The 23,189-nt window shown below is 52.8% G+C and overlaps 9 protein-coding genes across 9 annotated transcripts; 6 read left to right on the forward strand and 3 right to left on the reverse strand.

Annotated features, from left to right (window-relative positions):
- Positions 1 to 536: 536 nt before the first annotated feature.
- Positions 537 to 1,062, forward strand: A1O3_04460 (small nuclear ribonucleoprotein; the record flags this gene model as incomplete). Its single annotated transcript, XM_007734589.1, has 3 exons — positions 537 to 744; positions 805 to 876; positions 926 to 1,062. 3 exons carry the CDS (start codon positions 537 to 539, stop codon positions 1,060 to 1,062), a joined length of 417 nt encoding a protein of 138 aa, XP_007732779.1.
- Positions 1,063 to 1,561: 499 nt separating this feature from the next.
- On the reverse strand, positions 1,562 to 3,981 carry A1O3_04461 (uncharacterized protein; the record flags this gene model as incomplete). The annotated part of the gene is made up of 9 exons (XM_007734590.1): positions 1,562 to 2,598; positions 2,651 to 2,806; positions 2,860 to 3,004; positions 3,053 to 3,184; positions 3,234 to 3,370; positions 3,431 to 3,582; positions 3,631 to 3,688; positions 3,742 to 3,807; positions 3,912 to 3,981. 9 exons carry the CDS (start codon positions 3,979 to 3,981, stop codon positions 1,562 to 1,564), a joined length of 1,953 nt encoding a protein of 650 aa, XP_007732780.1.
- Positions 3,982 to 4,608: 627 nt separating this feature from the next.
- Positions 4,609 to 6,132, forward strand: A1O3_04462 (uncharacterized protein; the record flags this gene model as incomplete). Its single annotated transcript, XM_007734591.1, has 1 exon — positions 4,609 to 6,132. The coding sequence occupies one exon, from the start codon at positions 4,609 to 4,611 to the stop codon at positions 6,130 to 6,132; it is 1,524 nt and encodes a 507-aa protein (XP_007732781.1).
- Positions 6,133 to 8,727: 2,595 nt separating this feature from the next.
- Positions 8,728 to 10,529, forward strand: A1O3_04463 (uncharacterized protein; the record flags this gene model as incomplete). Its single annotated transcript, XM_007734592.1, has 2 exons — positions 8,728 to 10,283; positions 10,346 to 10,529. The coding sequence occupies 2 exons, from the start codon at positions 8,728 to 8,730 to the stop codon at positions 10,527 to 10,529; spliced, it is 1,740 nt and encodes a 579-aa protein (XP_007732782.1).
- Positions 10,530 to 11,489: 960 nt separating this feature from the next.
- On the forward strand, positions 11,490 to 14,337 carry A1O3_04464 (uncharacterized protein; the record flags this gene model as incomplete). The annotated part of the gene is made up of 2 exons (XM_007734593.1): positions 11,490 to 12,068; positions 12,118 to 14,337. 2 exons carry the CDS (start codon positions 11,490 to 11,492, stop codon positions 14,335 to 14,337), a joined length of 2,799 nt encoding a protein of 932 aa, XP_007732783.1.
- A 632-nt stretch (positions 14,338 to 14,969) lies between these two features.
- Positions 14,970 to 16,884, reverse strand: A1O3_04465 (stress-induced-phosphoprotein 1; the record flags this gene model as incomplete). Its single annotated transcript, XM_007734594.1, has 3 exons — positions 14,970 to 15,118; positions 15,223 to 16,766; positions 16,820 to 16,884. 3 exons carry the CDS (start codon positions 16,882 to 16,884, stop codon positions 14,970 to 14,972), a joined length of 1,758 nt encoding a protein of 585 aa, XP_007732784.1.
- Positions 16,885 to 17,630: 746 nt separating this feature from the next.
- Positions 17,631 to 19,060, forward strand: A1O3_04466 (uncharacterized protein; the record flags this gene model as incomplete). The annotated part of the gene is made up of 2 exons (XM_007734595.1): positions 17,631 to 17,911; positions 17,965 to 19,060. The coding sequence occupies 2 exons, from the start codon at positions 17,631 to 17,633 to the stop codon at positions 19,058 to 19,060; spliced, it is 1,377 nt and encodes a 458-aa protein (XP_007732785.1).
- A 598-nt stretch (positions 19,061 to 19,658) lies between these two features.
- A1O3_04467 (histone deacetylase HOS2) lies at positions 19,659 to 21,164 on the reverse strand (the record flags this gene model as incomplete). The annotated part of the gene is made up of 1 exon (XM_007734596.1): positions 19,659 to 21,164. One exon carries the CDS (start codon positions 21,162 to 21,164, stop codon positions 19,659 to 19,661), a length of 1,506 nt encoding a protein of 501 aa, XP_007732786.1.
- A 667-nt stretch (positions 21,165 to 21,831) lies between these two features.
- On the forward strand, positions 21,832 to 23,181 carry A1O3_04468 (uncharacterized protein; the record flags this gene model as incomplete). The annotated part of the gene is made up of 1 exon (XM_007734597.1): positions 21,832 to 23,181. The coding sequence occupies one exon, from the start codon at positions 21,832 to 21,834 to the stop codon at positions 23,179 to 23,181; it is 1,350 nt and encodes a 449-aa protein (XP_007732787.1).
- Between the last annotated feature and the right edge of the window lie 8 nt (positions 23,182 to 23,189).

Raw genomic sequence — 23,189 nt, forward strand, 5'->3', positions numbered from 1 at the left:
CTCAGCTCGAGTTGTCGTGTTGGCTGGAGGCCCGAGGGCGAGGAGGGGGTGCTGCAGCTGCGGTCTGTGCCACCATCCTGAGCGGCGCTCCGCCCAATGATCAGCCCGCAAAAGGTTAACTGGCGTCGGCGGAAACTCAGGCTGCAGCCATTCATCGCCAACCCGTCCGTCCCTTCGAACCTCCCACCCACCGCACCCCAAACCGTCCTTTCCTACTGCCTAATTTGCCTACCATTTTTCGCTTGTTCGGCATTTCAGTCATTCCTCTCCACCCTAGAAACGAGAAACGCCGCCGACGCCCATCAGGCCAACACGACACACAGGCAGCCAGCGACCCCCCCCATCATTCTACCTAGTTAGCCACAGGTCAAACAGGACCGACGTCAAATCCCTCCACCACTGCATTATCCACCAACCGCGTTAGTCTTGTTTTGGCATCGGGCAAATCCTCAATCTCACACTAACCGAACCTGCTTATTCCACGACAACCACAAAATCACGCCCCGGTCGTCCCAGATATAGCAGTGCAGCAAGTGATGTCCGAGCGAGGTCATTTTCGAGGAGGCGGTCGTGGAGGAGGCCACGGCGGAAATCGAGGGGGGCGAGGCGGCGGAGGTCGAGGTGGTGGCAGTGCCTCTCACCAGTCCAATCAATCTCATGAAAAGCCCAAGAAGGAAAATATTCTCGACCTGACTAAATACGTCGACAAGCAGATCAACGTCAAATTCAACGGCGGCAGAGAAAGTACGTTTACACTCCCATCCTCTGGAGATTCGTGGAGAGCTGACTTTGTACGTCTACAAGTCGTCGGGACCCTCAAAGGCTACGATCAATTGATGAATCTGGTGCTTGATGATGTCAAAGAGACCATGAGAGGTGAGTGCTCCCCAGCCGCAGAGGCCTTTGGAATGATGAGACTGATGAGTGCTAGATGATGAAGGGAATGAGACCACCAGGCCACTGGGTCTGGTTGTCGCTCGCGGAACCCTACTCGTGCTGATCTCCCCGATGGACGGAAGTGAAGAAATTGAAAATCCTTTCCAGCAGCCAACAGAAGAATAGCACTTCGCTCAGTACGAATCTCGAACTCGAAACTCCATCTGCCTCGCCATGTATACTTGTACTAGGACCGGCATGTATCTGTCTACGATGCTGTCCCCGCAATCAGGTTGCCAACAGTGAGACTATCCGCTGCTTGCGCATCCGCAAGTCAGCCTGGTCGAGGTGCAATGTCAGCGGCTTGAAGCCAAATTCTTCAGCGCCCCTTAAACGCGGTTTGCGCATGGAGTTGGCAATGAAAAGAACTTGTAGACTAAATGCAACGGCGATTCAGAATCGTTGGGTTTTTGTCTTGGGTCTATATTCAACTACTACTTTAGATCCTGGCCTTTCCCACAACTAAACCAGCTTGCTCATCACCCGGTGACTCTGCATATCTTGCCTTAGCTCCGTACCATCTGAATTGTTCAATCACCACCAATCGACAAACCACAGTCATTCGTTCCCATCAGTTGCTCTTCCCCGCTCTTGTATAACTTGTCCGCCATAATTCTCTTCGCTACTAACGTAGCGGAGCGCTTCTCTTTAATAAATCCTGGAAAGCCGATTCTACCCCCTTCTTCAACTCTCGGTAGCTGACAATGAAACAGCTCTGCTCATCGCGACTAATCAACGTTATACGTTCGTCTGTACCGGCATCCAGTTTGTTTAGGCATGTGACAATATGTCCGATGTCGACGACCGGGCGATTTTGGGCGTCGACCTGATGGAAGACATAGTCTCGGAATAGTTTGAGGTAATACCTCTCGCCGTTTTCTGACCATGCGCGATCATGCTCGTACTCCGGGCGCTCGTTGATAGAGTCCAACTTCGCCATGAGGCGGACGAGGCGGGCGTTCTCCACTTCCCGGCTCAATTCCGAATATAAAGTGTCATCGGTATGGAGGGCGGCATTGAAGGCTGTAATCATCTGATTCGAAATCAATGTGACAAATTGGTCGATCGTCTTTTCTTGATTCTGCATAGCGGAATATAACCACACAACAGCGTTTTGGAGCTCGGGTTTGAAGAATCGTTTAAACATGTCCATGTTTCGCGCAAAGTTCGCTCCGGCGTCTGCGATTCCAGAGCCAATTGACAGAATCACTAATGCGAAATTCACGAGATCCTGCCGTTGCAGCTGGGACACGGGTGCACCACTACTGCTGTCAAACTGGACCACATCCAGGACTCCGCAGCCATTGAGTCGGATTCGGTTTTTCCCCGTCACCAGGATTCTGCTGGGATCAAGGACTCGGGCAGCAAGGCCGCTGCTGTGGATTGCTTTGAGAGCCGATGCGATCTGGACCACATAACTCCACAAGGTTGGTTCCGTGACTTGTTCTTTGATATTCCGGGCAGGCCGTGCCCAATTTGGGCCTATGTGGTGGTACTCCGCCAGGGTTTTGGAAAGGGGGTGGTATTCGGTCGCTATAAAAAGCGAGCTATCGCCGAATCCACGGTTTGTGAAGACATCCACAATCCGGACGACGCTGGCGCTGATCACGTTCTTCCATGCTTGCCCGGATCGGATGGCAAGTTCGTTCGTCAAACGGAAGCCTGGCTAGAAGTTAACAAAGAAACAGCCAAGCATCCAAAAGGCCCCCATTACCTTCAATTCGGCGAAGAGCATAATATTGACCGTTGGTGCTGGATTGGGCTTTATACACCCAGGAAGTGTAGCCTCCGAAAATCGTCGAGCTTTTATGATTGGTGTCAAGCGGTACCAGAGAATGATAGCTTTCGATGTGACTCGGCAACTGCGAGTCTAAATGATATCAGTGGTTAAGCTTGTGCATATCTGGGCTTGAAAATGCATACTTGGTAGAGTTTGAAGGGTTGCGGCGAGCTTTTTCTGAATTTCTTCGCGCAAATCATTGGGAATGAAAAGGTCGTGCACTGTCCGCTGATAAGGGGTAAGGTTGCTGCTGTGATGCCCGATGGGTGCATACTGGTGATATTGCACCTATAGTGGTTAGCGACATAGCGATTGCTTGATTGAGAAAGACGGTACCGGCAATTGGAAACTTGGATTGCTTTGAAAGAAGGCAGCTCCGTTTATGCCATGGTCGAGGTATGGATTCGGGGCGGGGCCAGGTTGAAACGTTTCGAAATTATGCGCAACAGGAATTTCATTCTCGTTTGTCTGATCAAAGGCAACGACACAAGGCATCAGTAAGGAAACCATACCCCACAGAAGAGTCATTATCAGGATTGCAAAGCCAACTTACTAACGGCGGCTCCTGCGCCCGCCTAGGAACAAACTCCTGCACGTCAACCATAGCCCAATCTGGCGTTCGCGCATCCTGAAGGGGTGTTGCATTTGAAGACCCTGGCATGAGATGTCAGCCACCGGTATAATGTGCTTTTGTCATCGCAAACTCCGGCTCACGGGAGATGATGGCCTTGGGCATGAAAGGGGCAGCGCTTGCCGCCTTGGGGGAGATGCCGGCCGATTTTTTGATGGCAGCGTTCGCACCGTTCGGAGACAGGAAGGAAGGAGTGAAACTGGGAGAGTCGACGTTCAGAGTCTTCTTCGACTGGCTAAGCGAGTATCAGCATACAATCTGAACCGCAGTCCGAACGCTATACCTGTCATTCTGTCCATTCTCGGAGGCCGACCTTTCTATATTGTGGTTGAAGGCACATCCTGAATTGTTTCAGTCACAATTGCTCAAGTCCACACAGCCTGGAGTGGTCTACCCTTGTCCTCATAGCGGCACTTTCCATAAATCGTGACATTGCGACACAGCGTATCCTTCGCATTTTCTACCAACGACCACGTATCAGCAACACGTATTCTCTTCGGAGAGCTAAGGACGGCACTATTGAAATAACTCTGGTGACAGAGTCGCCCGGCGGAGTCCACATACCCCGACCCTTGAGTCGAGGGGACAAAGCTGCTTGCTTGTCTTCGACATTGTTCTTGAGAGTTGTGGCCATAATCGTTTACTGAGAGGTTCTGTACATGGCAGGAGGCTCCATCCGCTTCATAGAAACGCCCGCAAGACAAGCGATATCTACCGCATCTTAAGAGTTCGTTCGGGTAGGCGGGTGAGGGTGATGGTGTTGAGGCGGACGCTGGAAATCACAGTATAGTAGTAAGCGAGGGGATGCACATGACGATATGAAGTATCCAAAATGGCAGAAGAATAGGAAATTTGACACGATGCGGCCAGTGTTCGAGGGCTGAGCCTGCGACGAGAAGGTGAATGAATGGAAGTCAGGTCAGAGTCGAGGAGTCGATGATATGAGCAACCAGACTGCGGGACAGATGGTCTGAGCGGCGGTGCAACTTCATGCTATCCGCGTTTCGCGTCTCCTGCAGTCGTAGTACTATAAGCCATCATTACCCACTTCTTCTCTGCACTTGAAGGTATGACATCGCTCCGTGGACCGCCCAGAGAGCGCATCTGTTATATTTAGCTATACCTATCTATGAGACTCTATCAGTGAGCCAACCTCCCTCAAGCCAGGAGCAGGCAGCACATCGGGCATGTCTTTCCCCTCCAAGCGATAGCCTCATCTGTTCGACCTCCTGCGAGTTCTACCCTGAAAGCAGCCTCGAAAATGTCCTCTCAAGATATTTCCCAACTGAGTCCTTCTCAACAGGAGGCCTTGCAGACCTACACCGCAGTGACGGATCAGGACCCAATCGCCGCCATTCCTTTGCTACAAAGATGCGAATGGAACGTCCAGATCGCCATCGCCCGCTTCTTTGACGGGGAGCCAGCCACCGATCCTTTAGCAGAAGCTCGTTCCGCATTGCCTCCTGCTGCCGCTCGACAGACTGCCAACCTCCAATTCGAGTCCCTGCTTTCTTCGACACAACCTGCTCCTCGTCAAAATCCCGAAGACACCGTCGAAAGAGTCGACACATCCATCGCAACGGAAACGCAATACCGTCCTTCGTTTCTATTTTCCATCCTCTTCTCTCCATTCAACATTATGTACCGCGTCCTGAGCACAATACTCTCGCCTCTGGGGTTCCTTGTACCCTCATTCATGTCAAGACTTTTCCATCGCCTGATATATCAGCAGTCAAGGACCGTGCGAAGAGGTTTGCCACCGGCCGAAACTACGAGAAGGTTTATACGGGAGTTCAGCGAAGAGTATGGGACAAACACCCTACCCTTTGTAGAAACGGGGTTCAACTTGAGCCTTGACAATGCGAAAAAGGATCTGAAGTTTCTCCTTGTTGTCCTTCTTTCTCCCAGTCACGATGAGAACACTACGTGGGTGCAAGAAACGCTACTTTCTAACCAAATGAAATCCTTCCTGGATTCTCATGCAAATGAACTGTTCCTCTGGGGAGGCAACGTCCGGGACCCCGAGGCATACCAGGTTTCCTCCAGTTTGCAATGCACCAAGTTTCCATTCGTCGCTCTAGTTTGCCAGACGACCGAATCTGGCTCTACGGCAATGACCGTCATCATGCGGGCAGCTGGGCCTATGCCTGCATCAGAGCTTGTTGCAAAACTCGGAACCGCCATGACGACACTTCAGGCACAGTTAGCCGCCGCCCGAGCTCAACGGGCAGAACAACAGGCGTCTCGCAATTTACGACAGGAGCAGGATTCGGCTTATGAACGGTCGCTTGCTCAAGATCGTGAACGTGCCCGCCGGAGACGAGAGGAGGAAGAGGCAGCAGCGCGAGCTGAGAAAGAGGCCCTAGAACGAGCTCGCGAAGTGGAGAAGAGAAGAGCAGACATGGCTCAATGGAGGCAATGGCGGGCTCAGTCACTGCCGAAGGAACCCGGGCCTGAGGTGAATGATGCCATACGAGTTAGCATCCGCATGGCTTCTGGTGAGCGGGTCATCCGCAAGTTCCACTCCAACGCGGACTTGGACGAGCTCTATGCATTTGTCGATTGCTACGAGGCTGTCAAAGCGAGACAGGTCGCAGGCACGATAGGAGAAGAAGTTGAGGAACCAGTCAATTACGAACATGAGTACGGATTTCGACTGGTTTCCCCAATGCCGAGGACCGTGTATGACTTGGAGAAGGGAGGGTCTGTAGGGGAAATAATAGGGAGGGCAGCAAACCTAATAGTAGAGCCCATCGAGGAAGAAGAGACCTCTGACGGAGAATAAATTATTTGCAGACTGAGCGGCTTGACAAGGAGTAGGCAAAACAATCGCTACATCAATCCTCACCAGTCTCTTAAGTACATAGTATCGCGGTCGACCCGGCTCCGAAGGGGGCTTTATGACACTCCGAGAAACGGAGCGGCGATATACTCCTATGCACCAGGTAATCGTTGGGCTGAGAACATTTGAAATCACATGCCCATGAGAAGATTTATGAACAGCGCCGAATCTTGATCTAGTAGTACTTCCGCAGGGTGTTTGAGAGACCAATAAACGCTGGCAGACTCAGTATTTCGGAGGCGCTCACAGAAACCCCAAACGAAGCCGCATTTGCCGTTCGCTGTTCGCCGTCCGGCTCTCACGGGGTCTTATCTCGAGTCTTGGTTGTGTTAGGTGAGCCCACGATGTCTGACACCTGGAGCTTCACCTGGAGCTTCACCTGCAGTATCTGTACAAAGTTGTGTAGGAATGCACAGTGTATCTCTTGACCAGAATCGAGCCTGCCGAGGACTCTACAACTACAGCATCGATTTGGTAGATTGGAGGACGCTTGAAGCGGCAATCAAACTCCCCTTTCTTTTCACCTTCGAGAGATATGCACCCTCTTGAAACCGCTTCTCGCTAAATGTGCATATAATCCTGGTGACCTTTCAAACATCTTCGGCAGCAGCTCCCCGTTGATAGGGCACTGCTGAGAGAAGGTGTAAACTCACACAGAGCAGCGGACGCCACTAGCCCAGCCGGCCAACCCCAAGGTTCTTTCAAAGCCCCGGGATGGTGGTCAACGGTGGAGCCCTATTCGCTAATCTTAGATGCACTGTCCAAGCGAGTACATTGCGAACGTGGAGACCTTGAAACAATGTTCCCGGACAATGAGCAGTGGCATAAGCGGCCGATTGTTGCGACATATTCTAGCACTGATAGAGCTTTGGAGGCTGCGAATCTCAAAGACGTAAGCTCTTCTTGCTGGGAGAGGAGAGGAGAGTCTCAAGCAGACCCTGGGGTCTCGGAGTCAGCGACGACGGGTCAGTTCTCCGCGCGCCCTGGCATAAATAATAACACCATCGAAGAGCTGGGTGGCATATCGATAGCCCTCGGATCGGCAGCGAAGGCCCCCACAGTGTGGAAATTAGAACAAAAGCCATAGCCGGAGCCGATGGAAAAGTTGGGGAGAATTTGGCGAAGGGCGCTGAAGGGAACATTCAAGAACTTGACTGCGTCGTGGGACGGTATCTGTATCCGACGTCCGTAAACAGCTCAGGAGTAGGGGCTACGAGGTGGTCGATTGATGGAGGGACGCCCGCTTGAGGCCTGTCAAGCCCTCCTAGGTGCCTCCTAGTCAGGGCGCAGGCGGGATCTTCAGCAAGCCAGTGCAGGCACCCTAAATGCCAAACAGGGCACTGCACCCCTAAACAAGTCAAACATGGGCTTGTTGAGCTCACTGAGCTCCACCAGAAACTGTCCTGCCCTGCCGCGTCTCAGCTTTCTACCACCGGCATCCTCGCCCGTCGCGTGCCAATTAGTGTTTTCTACCCACAGCACCTCCAATTCAGGCCACCGGCGAGCTTGAGCCGCCTCTTTCTCGTAAAATCCTCCACAACACCAACTATTTACCCGCATGTCAACCTCATCGAGCCTAACATATCACTGTACGGAGCAGCCTAAAATGCTCAGGGCTGTCCCTGGTGGTCGTCACGAACTCAGACTGCCCATGCAACGCTTAACCTTTTCTGCCTCTTCTACGAGCTCGATACATGCTCCTACCTGACCAATCATGCGGCTGACATCCGGGCCCTTTGAAATGACTCCAGTTGAATCAAAAGGGATGGAAGTAGACGTCTGAGAGAATGCACCATATTCGATCTTCGCTGTCAAACGCATCAGTGACCCTTCCTGAACCACCTTGCTCCCCTGTGGCAATCCGAATCCCAAAAGAACGGGCCTCACACATTTGCAGACCAAATAGTCCTCTCGTCTCGAACCGATCCTTTCTGGCAGCCCATGCGAGACACGCAGCCGAAACTTAACCTCCCAGAAGAACTGTCCGCCGTCCACCAAGACCTAGAAGCTGGTAGCAGCGTTCACTTGTGAATCTGGATGCTGTCACCTCCTCCGAAGTGGGACACTTGGGTGGATCCTGGTCAAAGAGTATGGAATCCCAGACCCAAAAATTATTGTTGCTCTGTCTACCAGATAACGTGTGCTAAAGAGATGTGCAGAGACTGTCAAGATAGTTTGGTGTTGAACGAAGCACTTCCCAAGTCGAATCCCGAAGACAAATCGAGTCTCCCCTCTAGAACCCGATCCTCACCGGAATTTGGTTGTGAACATCAAAAGAGAAGGCAGTCAGAACGTCAATAAGGAAGGAAAGAATTGGGAAGGAAACATATCTTTTGCTCATCTGGATAGGCTGGGAGACCCTACGACCAGGTAGCCGATCCGATCGAACAGTTCATGTATCCTGCAAACGACTATACCTGGAGACTGCTGGAACGAATTTTGTTGAAACAAAGGCATCCCGCTCCCCTTTACAAGGGGACTTGAGCTCAGAATCAACAAGAGAATCTGTTTCGTTATACAAGTGAAGAGGCGTTCATGATGTCTGCAAACCAGCGGCCCGTTATGGGCCCCCCCGAAACACCTAGCAGAGTCATGCAACAATCCCCTGGTCTTTTCCCAAGTCTACAACTCTCCCCAGACATGCTGTACGCACATCAGTTCTCGGGTCCGGCTACCGTCCCGGTCTATTCTGACCAAAGGCTCTTCTGGGACCCTTCGAACGTCGGCTTCGAGGCACAGTCTCTACCACAACAGTATCCAGACCCATTCCAATTCAGCCCATCCGGGTTGAGCTCGTCGTTCGCCTCCTCATCGACCGTGGTGCCGAGCTTTGCTCCCCAAGTAACTCTACTAGAAGAGCAGCCTTATGATTTACCAGTCATGCGACCTTTAGCAGGTTACTCTCACGCCAACGGTTCTACTTTCCCTGCTCCTTTCACCACCTCGCCTCGGCTACCTGCACCACAGGCTGAAAATCCCAGTATGTTCCTCAGCTCACCAGCCCGCAGGTTTGGTGCTACCGACTATTACTCAAACATGTTCGCACACAATCCGGCTCTTGAGAGACCGGCTTATGCACATCAGATCGAAGAGTCTCGACGGGAGCAAGAGACTAAGCGGCTGCGAAAAGGTGACATGAAGCAACCGTCTATCACTCGGTCTGTAATGGAGGCTCTGAGACGACCTGTTTCCCCACGTAGGGACAACAGGCCTGGCCTGAAAAGGAGCCTGACGCATACGGGGGTGCGTGGTGAGCGAACTCTCAACCTACAAACGCAGAATATCGTGGGAAGCAGAAATTCACCGATAACACTGGATCAGAATCGACCAAATCGGCCTGGACGATCGTCCCCATTGAAGACGAACCCTGATCCCATATCGCGGACTCTTAGCACGAGTCGTAACTCGAATACCAAGCGTGGCTCGTTGTCACTAGCGATCGATGAAGATGGTGTCGCCAAGATGATTCTCACCGAGAACTCCCGCGACATCGACATGGGCGGGATATCAGGCAGCGATGCCGGATCTTTCGATGAAACAGACCTTCACATTCTCCATAGCCAGGATAACTCTTTTGCCTTTCCTGAAGATGGAGATCCATCTGTTCAGGCCCATGTTGGTCTAAGCAGGCACTATAGCCATGCGAAAACCAATTCGCATTCTACAATGGCGTCGGCAAATTCTGCCACACAGTCGCCCTACAATGGCTCCGTGTCGAGCTTCTCGAACACAAGAGGGTCGGACGGGCATCAAGGACCCCGACGGAAGCGACCACTCTTAGGACCAAGCATCGAAACTGACACTTTGGCGGAAGATGGACCGTTCGGAAATGCGCAGTTTGCACTACGTGCAATCATTCAAGACCGATCTAGATCTAACTCTTCGCAAGGGGATGGCACTAATCAAGTACATCTACATTCCTCACCACCATTACAACAAAGCCAATATGCCATGTACAACGCCTCGCCCACTACCATCACCGACCCAGATCTGGCGACACCCAGTACTGATAGGGAAAGCCTTACCAGCAATATGAGTATGCGCTGTGTCTGCAATTCTTCTGTTCTGGATGGTTCAGTGCCAATGGTACAATGGTATGTCGCCAATTGCTGGTCTTGCCGTGCCTTGATCCCGTACGCTGATATATCATCTTCAGTGATTCATGCACCAAATGGCTGCATAGCACATGTGTAGGCATCGACAATCGGCGCATTCTAGAGCCCTATATGTGCATATTTTGCATACAGACACCAAAGCGGTCGGGGCATGCCGCCCTACGCCCTTCTGCTCTTCCATCGGCCGCCAGCCCGCTGGCGCACAAGTCGAAACGGCATCGGTGAACACAACAACCTCATCTGGTTGTATACGTATCTCTATTTCTTGCGGCATTATTCGACATGTATGATGTGAAGCATTTTAGCGATGGATATATATATTGATCGTCAATTGACATCCTACGGCTGAGCACTGAATAACAACAGAATTGCTAGCCAAGGACATGGTTCGCGTTCGGCTCAATCCGTTGTGAATAGTCAACGGATCGAACACAGACGAATGACATGTCCCGAAGTAGACAGAAGCAATAGATTGACCGAAAGAATTGCAAAGACTCATCTCGTGGATGGCTCGAGGTGTTGATCGTGCGACGTACCGACCAGGCCTTTGTGCTACAGATCTGGTCGACGCACGACAGCAACAATAAAACAACAATAACAACATCAACATCATCATCATCATCATCAGTTTCAGCAGCATAGTCGAATGGAGCTCCCTGGAGTGTGTTCTATCTGTCTCAAGTCTACCAGTATTCAAACCTCTGGGAAGGTCTCCGTCTTCGACCAGTTGGTCGCCACCACCGTGAGGGGCCCCACGGCTCCTCCATAGTCCATACTGGAGCATGGCGTTCTCTGGGTCCTCTGAGCTCAGCAGGCAACAGGATTCTCGGCTGCATGTGCAGAGCAGGGGCCATTTCATTCCTCAATCTCCTCCCCCCACCTGACACCACACCACCGAGCTCAATTGGTCAAGCTGCAGTGCTGGTCTCACAGACAAAAAGGCATCGAGTGTCAACGGTTCCTGAGTCCTCAGGTCATTATTGAACACCCATGTCTAGTGGCTCTCTGCGATACTGGGGTCTGAACCTCCTCGAACCATATGACCATTGGCCGCTCACTCTCACAGGCACTATGACTGTTGCAGCATAAACGCCTACTCTCTACCTCACCTCCTCCTTCTCGATTGCAGCCATTGACCAACTACAACTTGTCATCCCTGCTGTTGGTCCTGGACCAGCTATCGCAATGGCTACCGCTACCGTGACCGAGCTTCTCACCAAAACTGTTCAAGCGACAGCAGCCTCGAGCACCAGCACCGTCCGGGCGGCACCTCAAGGCGGCATTTTTGAGCATGGGAATCCGACTCGGTACGATCCTAAAAACCCTATCATTCTCTTCATCATCCAAGCCAGCATTGTCATCATTTTCACTCGGATCATTCACTTTCCTTTGGCCTATCTCCGACAGCCTCGAGTCATCGCCGAGGTCATAACCGGTATCATATTGGGCCCTTCAATCATGGGCAGGATTCCAGGCTTCACGGAGCATATTTTCCCCACAGCCTCAATGCCCGCGTTCTCTCTTGCCGCCAATCTCGGATTGGTACTGTTTTTGTTTCTTGTTGGTCTGGAGGTAGACTTGCGTTTCCTTGTCAGGAACTGGCGCGTCGCTTTGAGTGTTGGCGCTGCCGGGATGGCTCTGCCTTTCGGTCTGGGAGCCGCAATCTCATGGGGTCTATACCACGAGTTTCGGTCTGATGCCAACCTAGCTCCTATCAGCTTTGGAGTGTATATGCTCTTCATTGGTGTGGCTATGGCTATCACGGTCAGTCCAAAGACCCACATAACCCGTCCATCCTTCTAACCAACACCAGGCTTTCCCTGTCCTCTGCCGTATCTTAACCTCCCTGGAACTGCTTAGCACTCCTGTTGGTGTTATTGTTCTCTCGGCGGGAGTTGGAAACGATGTGACGGGCTGGATTCTGCTTGCCCTTTGCGTTGCCCTCGTCAATTCCGGCGCTGGACTTACCGCTTTGTGGATTCTACTTGTCGCTGTTGGGTATACTCTATTCTTGACCTTCGCCGTCAGGCCCGGTTTCATTTACCTTCTCAGAAGGACAGGAAGCCTTGCCAACGGCCCCACCCAATCGGTTGTCGCATTGACGGTTCTGCTCGTTCTGGCCTCGGCTTTCTTCACCGGAATCATTGGCATTCATCCAATCTTTGGGGCTTTTATGATCGGCCTCATGGCACCTCACGAAGGAGGATTTGCAATCAAATTGACGGAGAAACTCGAAGATCTTGTCAGTGTGTTATTCTTACCCCTTTACTTCGCCCAGTCTGGCCTAAGCACGAATCTGGGCCTCTTGGACAATGGAATCACATGGGCATACGTGGTTGGGGTTTGTGCAATTGCCTTCTTTGGGAAGATCGCCGGTGGTACATTGGCGTCGCGGCTGAACGGCCTTGTCTGGCGAGAGTCCCTCACCATTGGCTGCCTGATGTCATGCAAAGGGCTGGTCGAATTGATTGTATTGAACATTGGTCTACAAGCCAAGATCCTCAGTACTCGGACGTTCACCATATTTGTTGTCATGGCACTCGTTACCACCTTTGCTACAACACCTCTCACGACATGGCTGTATCCGCCCTGGTACCAACAGAAACTGGAACTGTGGAAACAAGGCAAAATTGACTGGGATGGAAACCCGACTCGCCATGACGGCGACGCCAACGCCGACGAGAGCAGCGAAGCCGACGCCTTGGTTAAGATCAATGTTGCGAAAAGAGTACTGGTTTATCTTCGCCTGGACGGTCTTCCCAGCTTGTTCACCGTGATGTCGCTTTTCGCCCACAAGCAGGAAGATCTTGACGATCTTGCCCGCCCAGTCGTTAACGCGCCTTTGTCCAAAGATCGAGAGGTCATGCAGAATACACAAGCCATGAACTCAGTGGCCACCCTTCGACGGCCGCTCCAAATTCACGCCTTGCGCCTAATGCAACTTACAGAGCGAGGGTCCAGTGTGATGCGTGTCGCCGAGATCAAGGAGTTCGCCAGCCGAGATCCGGTTATAAAAACCTTTGGCACATTTGGGCAGTCTCGCGATATTGCTGTTGCCGGCCAAATTGCTGTTGTACCGCAACACTCGTTCTCAAGCACTCTCCTATCTCGTGCGCATGAACTTCGATCTGACCTGGTGATTATCCCTTGGTCTGAGACGGGATCCATGTCAGAGTATGCAAATATCTTTGATGACAAGCCCGGAGATCCACTCGCGAACAAGGAATTCGGGGCCCTTGTGACTGAAACGTTCGAGCAAGCACGTCGAACCTGCCATGTTGCTGTGTTCATTGACCAGAGTATCCTTTCAAGACACGGAGCACCGCGGGTAGAACCACCTCTCCAGGAGCATCACGCTCACTCGTTGAGCCGGACCGTGACAGCAAAGAGCACCGTCGAGCACTTAAACTCTACAGTTCAGTTCAAACTTGCGGACAGTGAAAGGCACAGACTTTTGGTGCTGTTTCAGGGCACCGATGATGATTTGTTCGCTGTGCGCTTGGGGCTGCAGCTGGCCAAAAACGAGACGGTCGACCTGCAAGTACTCAACGCGCGCGTGGGTGACCTTGACGAGTTTGACGAGACTCCCAAGGAAGCAGGACTTCATGGCCTCAGGACACGAGCAGATCACGAATTCGACCTTCTTCGGGCTTGTATCCCCGAGAGTCTGCGGAACAGAGTCTCGGTCGTCGATCTTGATGTCCCAGGCCTCGAAGCCGTGCTCGCGGCCATTGCGCAACCCAGCGGGGCTGAGACGATCGTCATAGTCGGCCGCGCCACTCCGGCATCCGCTGGCGAGCATTCACTATCCAGCTCCATGGCTATGGCTGCAAGCTCCAGTCGGAACGACTCTCGCACACTGGGGCTCTTGGCGACGAGCCTCGGCAGGGCCGTATACGAGAAAGCGCAGAACATCGGTCTCCTTGTTGTGCAGGCAAGCAGGGAGCTTGATGAGGTTGACCCTACCGGTCCCAGTGTGGGCGTCAAAGGCTCGTTGCATTTGACCAAGGCGAGTACCTTGGGTGATGATTAGCAGGATACTTGCTGCCTCGCCGTAGGCTGGGATTTTGTGCACTGGCACTTTACCTTCCACGGCTGACATGATAATGAAGAACATGAGACTGGCTATTATTTGAATGTCGACTGGGATGGGACCGTCACTATGACATCGGACACCAGGTAAAGGAAAGGGCGAAGTGAACACGTCTTTCGAGGGAGTTCACATGATAAGTCCATGAAGCGGACAAAACAACAAGAGATATTGATGCGAGTTCGTGTGGTGCGTCGCGTATTGCGCTGTGACTTGTGAAAGATGAACTGCTCGATCCTCATTACTACTGAGATTAACTTCTTGTTCTCGTCACATCAATCGGCAACAAAACAGCCCACTAAATGCTCATCATGGTTGAGAGACCAACGACCTTGACACATCTGGCAGGCCTCCCGGCTCGGTTGTTCAGTTCAAACTACGTGACAAATCCCCCTCAGTCGTTCTCATTGCCGTTTGCTCTCCTCCATTCGTTCCACGGCGGTACGGAACGAATTCCACTTTTAAAGGGTTCGATGCGATAGGTAGGAACATAAGATGTCACAAGGACTTTTTGTCGGAGCAGTAGCTGATGGGGTATGGAGCTTGGAAGAGCTTGAGCTTGAATCAAACCGGGTTTACCGGCCAAGGCGGATGACGCCAGCTGCGATCAGTTTCTGGATCTTGGTGCGGATGGCTGGGTTCTTCATGTGCTCGTTCAGCGCTGCAGGATCGCTCTTGGCCTGTTGCAAGATCGATTGCAGAATTGGATCGGAGAGGATTTCCACTATAACACAAACGCACACGTCAGCATCTTTCCTTCGGGCGATGAGGTCTATTCCTATGGGGGACGCCATTCAGAATGGGAAAGGGGTAAGCACGGGCACTTACTGATCTGTGGATCCTTTTGGATTCTCGCAGAGGTCTCCTCCTCCGTCTCGCCCGCGCGAGCTGCGTACATGGCCTCGAGGGCCTTTTGCTGCTGCTGCTCGATCTCGCGAGCGTTTTTGCCTCCTTCATCGTGATCCGCCGCCTCGGTGAGCACGTCCAGGCACTTGTTATACTCCTTCATCCCGTATAGAGCCTGGGCTTTGCGGAGGTAGGCTTTGATGAATTTGGAGTCACGTTTGATTGCTTCGTCGCAGTCTTGAATGGCGTTGGGGAACTCTAGGAGCTTGATCAGTGCCGCGGCTCGGTTGCTGTAGCCTCGAGGATCATCGGGCGCTCGTTTCGTCAGTTCGGTATACGCCTCGACAGCACCAGGCCAATCTGCATTCTTGAACCTCTCTGCTCCAAGTAGACGTGCCTCTTCTGCCTTTTGAGGATCGACGTATGCATCTTTCTCGGCTTTGATTTGGGCCTTTTCAGCGGCCCTGAGCTTCGCGAGAATCTCCGGGGTACGGTGCTCGGTTAGCGAGTTCTGGTAGTTGTGGATGGCCTTTGGCAGATCACCCAGCTTCTCATATGCAGAGCCGATGCGTCCGAATGCTTTCGCGATGATCTTGAAGTCTGCAAGAATCTGTCGGCCTTCTTCAATGGCCTTTTCGCAAGCCTCAATGCAGCCTTGGTAGTCGCCCTGCTCGAATTTGGCGGCGGCGAGGTTTGTCAGAAATGTGATGTCCTTGTGTAGCTCCCAAGCCTTGCTGTAATGTCCAATGGCCTCATCAAATTGTCGCTTCTTATAGAACTCGTTGCCCAACTTTTTCTCCTTTTCGGCCTCTTCCTTTGCTTTCTTAGCTGCGATCGCCTCCTCGTCCTCCTCTTCTGGTTCAGGCTCGGGCTCGGGTACTTTCTTCTCGGCAGGGCGAGGGTTTGACTCAGGTCGGGCGTCTGGCATGGGCACATCCTCTTCTGCGTCCGCCGGATTTTCTGCTCTGGACGATGCGCCTTCTGGCGGAGCACCCATTTGCATGTCAACACCCAGTAGCACACCCATGACCTGCAGGAATCGGGGGTCAGCAAGCTCTTGGCCCATATCCTGAGGGTTCTTGGCTAGCCGTTGCAGTTTGGTCACAAACTGTGGGTCGGCGAGGAAGGGAGCAGTCTTCGGGTTGCTGGCTAGTTTCTGGATGAGTTGAGGGTCACTGAAGATGTTTCCAAGACCTCCCAAGTCAGCGCCGTCAGCGCCATCAGCACGAGCCTCGGCCTCAATGGCTCTGTTCACAGCATCGAGACCGGACTTGGCTTGAGCATTGGACGGTTCAAGTTTGAGTGCCTGTTCGAATGAGTCTTTCGCGCCGACAAGATCACCCAAGCCATGCTGAGCAGTGCCTTTACGTCCCCAACCCTTCGCCCAGTCGGATTTGATCTCTACTGTCTTTTCTGCATCTTCGAGAGCTTTCTGGTAGTCCCTGAGGGAAGCGTATGCGCCGGATCGGTTGGAGTAGAGGACGTGATTTGTGGGATCTAATTCGATAGCTTGGGAGAACTTTTCACTGTTCGTTCTGTCAGGTGGTATCCACGAGTCGTAGTAACTGACGGTACTTACGCGGCAGTTTGGTAATCTTTGGCAGCAAAAGCCTTGTTGCCTTCAGCCTTGAGGGCGTCGGCCATGGTCGAGACGGGAATTAGTTAAGCTTGAGGCTATGAACGACACAGATGGTTAGAAGTAAGGAGGTACACAGTATACAATCCTATGGAGTGATGGGAGCTGATTCAAGAGCTGGGTGTTGTACAGAGGCTGCCACAGGGCTATGTATTTTGGTCCTCTTCGATGTCATCCACTGTATGGTGATTGCGGGCCCCCAAAGCACTGTCTAGAAAATTCGGCGCACAGACCACCGTCTCCCATCGCCGCAGCCTGAAGTCACCCGGGAAAGCATAGAGGCCCCAAGCGCAAGGCGGTGAAGGGCGACTCATTCCGCAACAAGGCTGAACACAACAAGACGGTCCAGCCAGGTCTGCTCAACAGGACAAGCGCACCAGCGCAAACAGTTTATCCCGCGTATAGACACTCCATAGCTCTTCCTGTAGAAATACTCCGTACAGCGGCAACAAGACAGCCTCACTTCTGACTCCTTTCGACGCCATTTACAACATAGTCAAACTGCGCCCGACCCCACTAACCTCTTCGGGCCGCCGAATTTGTGCCAAAAATTCAGTGTCGGGTGGGCGCACTCATCTGTTTATTTTCTTAAGCACTTGATCTTCACTGACAGACGGTTCCCCTGTGAGCATGCCGCGGTGACAATAGACCTGCCCTGCATCTGTCAATCCGTGGCTCAGCAATCTGTGCTGGACCATCATGTTCAGCTATTTCTACCCCCATCGATAGCGCATCTCGTGAGCAATCCACCAAAATGCCGCCAAAGGTTGCCGCCTCCCCCACGCCGGGGTTCTTACCAAGAGGAGGGCGAAACCGCATCGCTGAAGCGCTCTATGAATGGTGTCGGAAAAACCACGATGTTGGCCATGTCTTCGGTCAAGAAGAGCTTTTGTCCGCCGGCATCATCCCCAATAGAGACCTCTCCATCCTCCTCTCCTCTGTTACACATCTGGTCGACAACTCTCTATTCAGACTCCACGATCGAGCTGGGGGTACCATAGGCTGGGAATTAGTTGACCAAGAGAAAGCCAAAAAGTATAAGACACCACCTTGAATCTGACTTCTAGTCCTGACTTCCATGACTACAGCTATGCAGGCCTCACCCGTGACGAGGGAATCGTCTTGTTGATCATCGATGCCGCTGGAACCTCGGGAATATGGACCAAAACGATCAAGTTCCGTTCCTCGCTCCATGGCAGGGTGCTGGATCGGGTGTACAAGAGCCTGGAGGCCAAAGGTCTAATTAAGCCCATGAAACATGTCAAGAACCCTGGTCGAAAAATGTACATCCTGGCTGGATTGGAGCCATCCGAGGAAGCAAGTGGTGGGGCCTGGTTCTCTGAAGGCCGTCTCGACATTGGTCTCGTGGACACCATTTCAAAAGTCGTCGAGCACTACGTTTCCACCCAGAGTTGGCAAGTTATCGAACCCGAAGACGAAGAGGACGAGCCGCTTTCACCCGGCCAGAAGCGCAAGGCCCCCAGTGCAGGATTCGAAAGCCGTGGCGATGAGAGGGCTAAAGCGGTGAAGAATAACGAAGGACAGCATAAGGCTAAGGGTCCGAAGCAAGCCCCTCAAAAATCTTACCGACCATTTGATGCTGGCTGGATATCATATCCCACACTGAGGGACATCACCAGCCATATTCTAAGCATCAACGTGACGCCCACTATCCTCCCTCAAAATGCAATTCACCAATTACTAGAGGTCATGGTCTACGACGATCGCCTGTTCAAGATGCATCGCAGTCCCAATGATGATGAGATCCCAGATGACCCTATCGCCAATACTGTGACCATGTATCGATCCTTCAAAACACCTAATGATTTGTTGGAGCAGCATCACTTGGAAAAGCGCAAGGCTAATAGCCATGAGAGTGTTCGCAGGGCTGCGTATCGACAGCAAGAGCTGGAAGACATTGGACAAGGCGGAGCAAGTGAAGTGCCATGCATGCACTGCCCCGTGTTCGACATTTGCGGTGATGGTGGGCCTGTCAATGTGGTCACTTGCAAATACTTCGACCAGTGGTATGTGCAGCTCAGGCGGGCAGACGACGAGGCTAGTGCTGGACAACCCAGCTCCAAAGAGAAAGAGAAGAATAAATACAAAGATGGGCAGGAGAATGGTCCTACGGTTAATGGAAACCCAGGGCCCAAAGTGGATGTGGATCTGGAGCTCTCTTAGCAAACGGCCTCCCCAAGCCCGGGCTTTGGTCAATTCGATTCACTTCGATTCATTTATTCAATCCATGGCTGTCTGATAGCCATGTGTTTTCGACTCACCAGCATGGCGACGGCGTTACATCAAAGATTTATCCACGTTGCGATGCCTTATGGATGGCATCTGTTGCTTGAGTCTCAGCGGGAAAGTCGTCCGGATTCTCGACTGAGCTGCGGCTAGAGCTCTGCTTCTGGCATGGGATGGGACGGGACGGGACGTGATGATACCCTTTCGCGAACGAAAATCACATGTACTGGGGTCGCAAGGGACCTGCAACGGCCTGAGATGCAGGCTGTATGCTTGAACACGATCACAGGTGGCTAGATAATAGATATTCCTCCTCTAGAGACACCATCGATGTCTCCATCTGTCATCACCATGTGGTGTTATTCCATGACAACCCGCTTAGCGGGCCCAGGTTGTCTTGTCTTGCAAAAGTGTCCCCGAATGCCATTTTACCCTCATCGCACCCTACGCCTACGCCCTGCCGGAATGTAAACCTTGCCATAATATGCCCTAATACATATGCCCTATCCACGATAGATTCTCGACCTTGCCCTCTTTAAGCCATGAGATCGCCTAGCCTGGCGTTGCCACCCACAAATCCGTTGCGTTCCAGCTCCCTTCTTCGACTGGCCTTGGCCAGGAGACCTCCAGCGCCATCTCTCTCCTCCTTGACTTCATCCCTCTCCAGACGGTTCGCCTTCAGTTCTTCCTCGACCTCGGCCCTCCACCCCTGGATATCAGGCGGGATATAGCGCATCTGCACAGATGGGGCGCCCCGGATGTAACTCAGCTGCTCGCGCACATGGCGGATGATGCGTTCAATGTCAGCCCTTGTATTCATGTTCTCCTTCCTCCAGCCGCTGAGGTTAGGGAATAAGGTGAGGCCTTCACGGCGGAAGGCTTCGCGGTACGGCATGTGCTCGGGCAGAGCTGGGTTCAGGGTTTTGTCGGCGCCGATCAGGATGGAGGTCTCATGGGCCCATGCGCGTGCGACATTGCGCGGTGTGTAGCCACCACCCCCAACGACGAGCATGGGGATGTGGAAGCTCTTGACGAAACTCACGCAGTTGCCATGGCCGCGGATGTTGAGGTTGAAGCAGCCCAGTCGATCGTGGCCCAGGCTGTCGGCCCCGCACTGCAGGACGATCGCCGTAGGGCGGTAGACTTTGATGGTGGGCTCGATCACATTCTGGAACAGATACGCGTAGCCTTCGTCGTCTATCCCGTCGTTCAGCGGCACGTTGATGGTGTAGTTCTTCCCAGGGTTGTCGGGATGTAAGGGACCGGTGGAGTCCAAGGGCCCTGTGCCGGGAAAGAAAACCTCCTTGTCGTATTTGTGGAACGACACGCACATGACCCGGTCGGTGGACCAGAATGCCTGCTCGACTCCGTCGCCATGGTGCACGTCGATGTCGATATACAAGACCCGCGGGTGGTAGCGCAGGAGCTGCAGGATGGCGAGGACAATGTCGTTGACGTAGCAGAAGCCTGAGGCTTCGGCTTTCTTGGCGTGATGCAGCCCGCCACTCCAGTTGATGGCAATGTCGGATTGGTGGTTGACTAGTTTGCGCGCCGCATCGATGGACGCACCCGCGTAATTCGAGCAGAAGTCGTACAGGCCGTCGAAGATGGGGCAGTCTTCGCCCACGCCGAATATGGAGGACGTGTACCCCTGCGGGCCGGTCGCGAGCTCGGGATACATTTCGTAGATATTTTGCGGGGTCACGACATTGAGGAACTCGACGTATTCATCCTTATGAAATTCGGCGATCTCATCCCTCGACGCTGGGCGCGAGATGTACGTGTCCATGGCGGTGTGCATGCCGTATGACAGCACAAGGGATTTGGTCAGCGTCAAGCGCCAGGGCTTCATGGGGTGGGTTTGGCCGAAGTGGTGGTTTTCGACAGCAGGGTTGTGGTGCCATGACACCGTGTAGCCTTTGGGGCGAGAGATTTCGTTTTCGTCGATTTCGCGCTGGATTTTCGATGACAGCCGGAATGTTGTCGACGGGTCAGGGTCCTGGCCCGAGGAATAATCTTCTACGATTGAACCGTGGGCCATAGTGACAGGCTGGAGGCGCAAGATGCGTTCACCAGGGGGAGAGTAGCAGATATGAGAGTTGATGAACCAGAAGATTGTGATCGCGGGACACAGTCATGATGCGCGCGGATGGAGACAGTCGTCGCGAGATGCCACCGCCGTCAAGGATGAGCGAGCAATGGTGTCGAGGTTGATTAGCGATCACAACAGCGCAAGTCCATGCCAGGGAGAAAGTTCGTTGTGTATGCGTACAAAGCTGCTGCCGAGTTGGGAAGGGCAGGGGTGTCGAATTGACACGGATGGAAGAACTTAAGAGTTCAGAGTCGAGATGCGAGATGCGAGATGCGAGGCTTTACAGACGGCGATGTGGCTGGCCGAATTTGCTGTGGCGTGGAATCTGCGCCACTTGGCCCAACTAGGACTAGCCCCATTTGCTTCGCCGCTTCAACTTCACATCCTCAGCCATCTCCTTATATCAGATCACCGTCCCCCAAACCGCACTCTTCACTCACTCCGCACTACTTCGGTGGCGCTCTGGCCATCTCTTACGTCGACCTTTTACGGGCAGACGAATCGATCCTGCTACCCTTGCGCCATATGTCGTGACAAACGAACGCTCACTGGAAACACGTAAGTCGCCACAGCCTGGGAGCATCAGGGTATCGTCTCCTGCTATAGCCGACTCAAAATGGCGTCAAATGAAGACTGCGCCTCGGTTCTCGAGCAATTTATCCATGATGCGGCCAACTTGCCAGCGGAAATCAACCACATGATGGAAGAGATCCAGGCCAAGGATAAGGATCTGCAGAAACTTCTAGCTGCCATCAATCAGAAAGACAGCAACCTCCAAAAGCATATCAAGGTGAATGGAGTTCTCACACCGCACCCCAAAGAGAACGAATACACCGAGCTGGTTAAGAAGAATTACGATTTTTGTCTCCAACTTCAAGATCAGAAAGTAAACTTGAGTGAGAAAGCATGTAACCTTCTTGAACGCCAGGTCAAGAAACTGGACATGAAAATCAAGGAGCTGCAGAACGATGGTCAGCTGCTTGATGGGCCCCCACTTCCGAGTGTCTTCAACCGCAAACCCGAGTCACACAAGGCTCTTGTCGACGTGCCCCCAGCCCTTCCTTTACAAAATGCGTCTATTAGTGCTCTCAACGCGAATGCGCATCGGACGAATACAAGCACGAATGCCACTGTGCCACCACCTCAACCTAGGCAACTTCCACAGATTGTGACGGCTACTGCGCCCGCCCAACGAAGCTCAGCCCCTGCGACTCCCGCTTCGGCAGTCCAGCAACAACGCCAACGAGAACGCGAACACTCTCTAGGCGCGGACAACAAGAGACGGAAGTTGGGGAATCCTCTTGCCGGTGCAAATCTGCCCGTTCAACCTTCAGGTCTTCGACAGTCGTCACTTGGCCCTGGTACGCCGAAAGCAGGGACTCCCACCGGCACAGCAAGTCGTGCTGGCAGTATTCCTCGAACCGCAAGCTCTCAACCAACTACGGGCCCGCCCAAAAAGTCTGGCCTTTCGAAGAAGGTGGTCTCGCATCAGCAGGTCAATAAGCTCAAGCAGAAGGGCATGCCTAAGGGAAGACTGTCGGTGGGACGCAAGAAAGGCCAATCGCCCTCGGTTCGAGGCGGACGAGGTGGGACGACCGCGTCAGAAGACGCAGATTCGGTCTTGTCCTCTGCAGATGCTTCAGAAACAGATGCCTCACAATCTAGAGGACGACGGGGTACTAAGAAGCAAGCTGTCGATGACGCTGACGCCGATGCGGGCGAAGATGAAGAAATGGAAGATGAAGAGGCCGAAGATGACAAACGTTACTGCTTCTGTAACCAACGCAGCTATGGAGAAATGGTTGCTTGCGAGAACGACGACTGCCCATACCAATGGTTCCATACTGGCTGCTTAAACATGAAGAAAGTGCCGGACGAAGATGAAGACTGGTACTGCCCAACCTGCAGAGAGAAGCCCGAGATTATTGAGAAGGTGCGCCTGAAGAAGAAAGGTAGTCGGAAGTAGCGATATTG

This window comes from Capronia epimyces, assembly GCF_000585565.1.
Source record: "Capronia epimyces CBS 606.96 chromosome Unknown aczIQ-supercont1.3, whole genome shotgun sequence".
NCBI classification, from domain to species: Eukaryota; Fungi; Ascomycota; class Eurotiomycetes; order Chaetothyriales; family Herpotrichiellaceae; genus Capronia; species Capronia epimyces.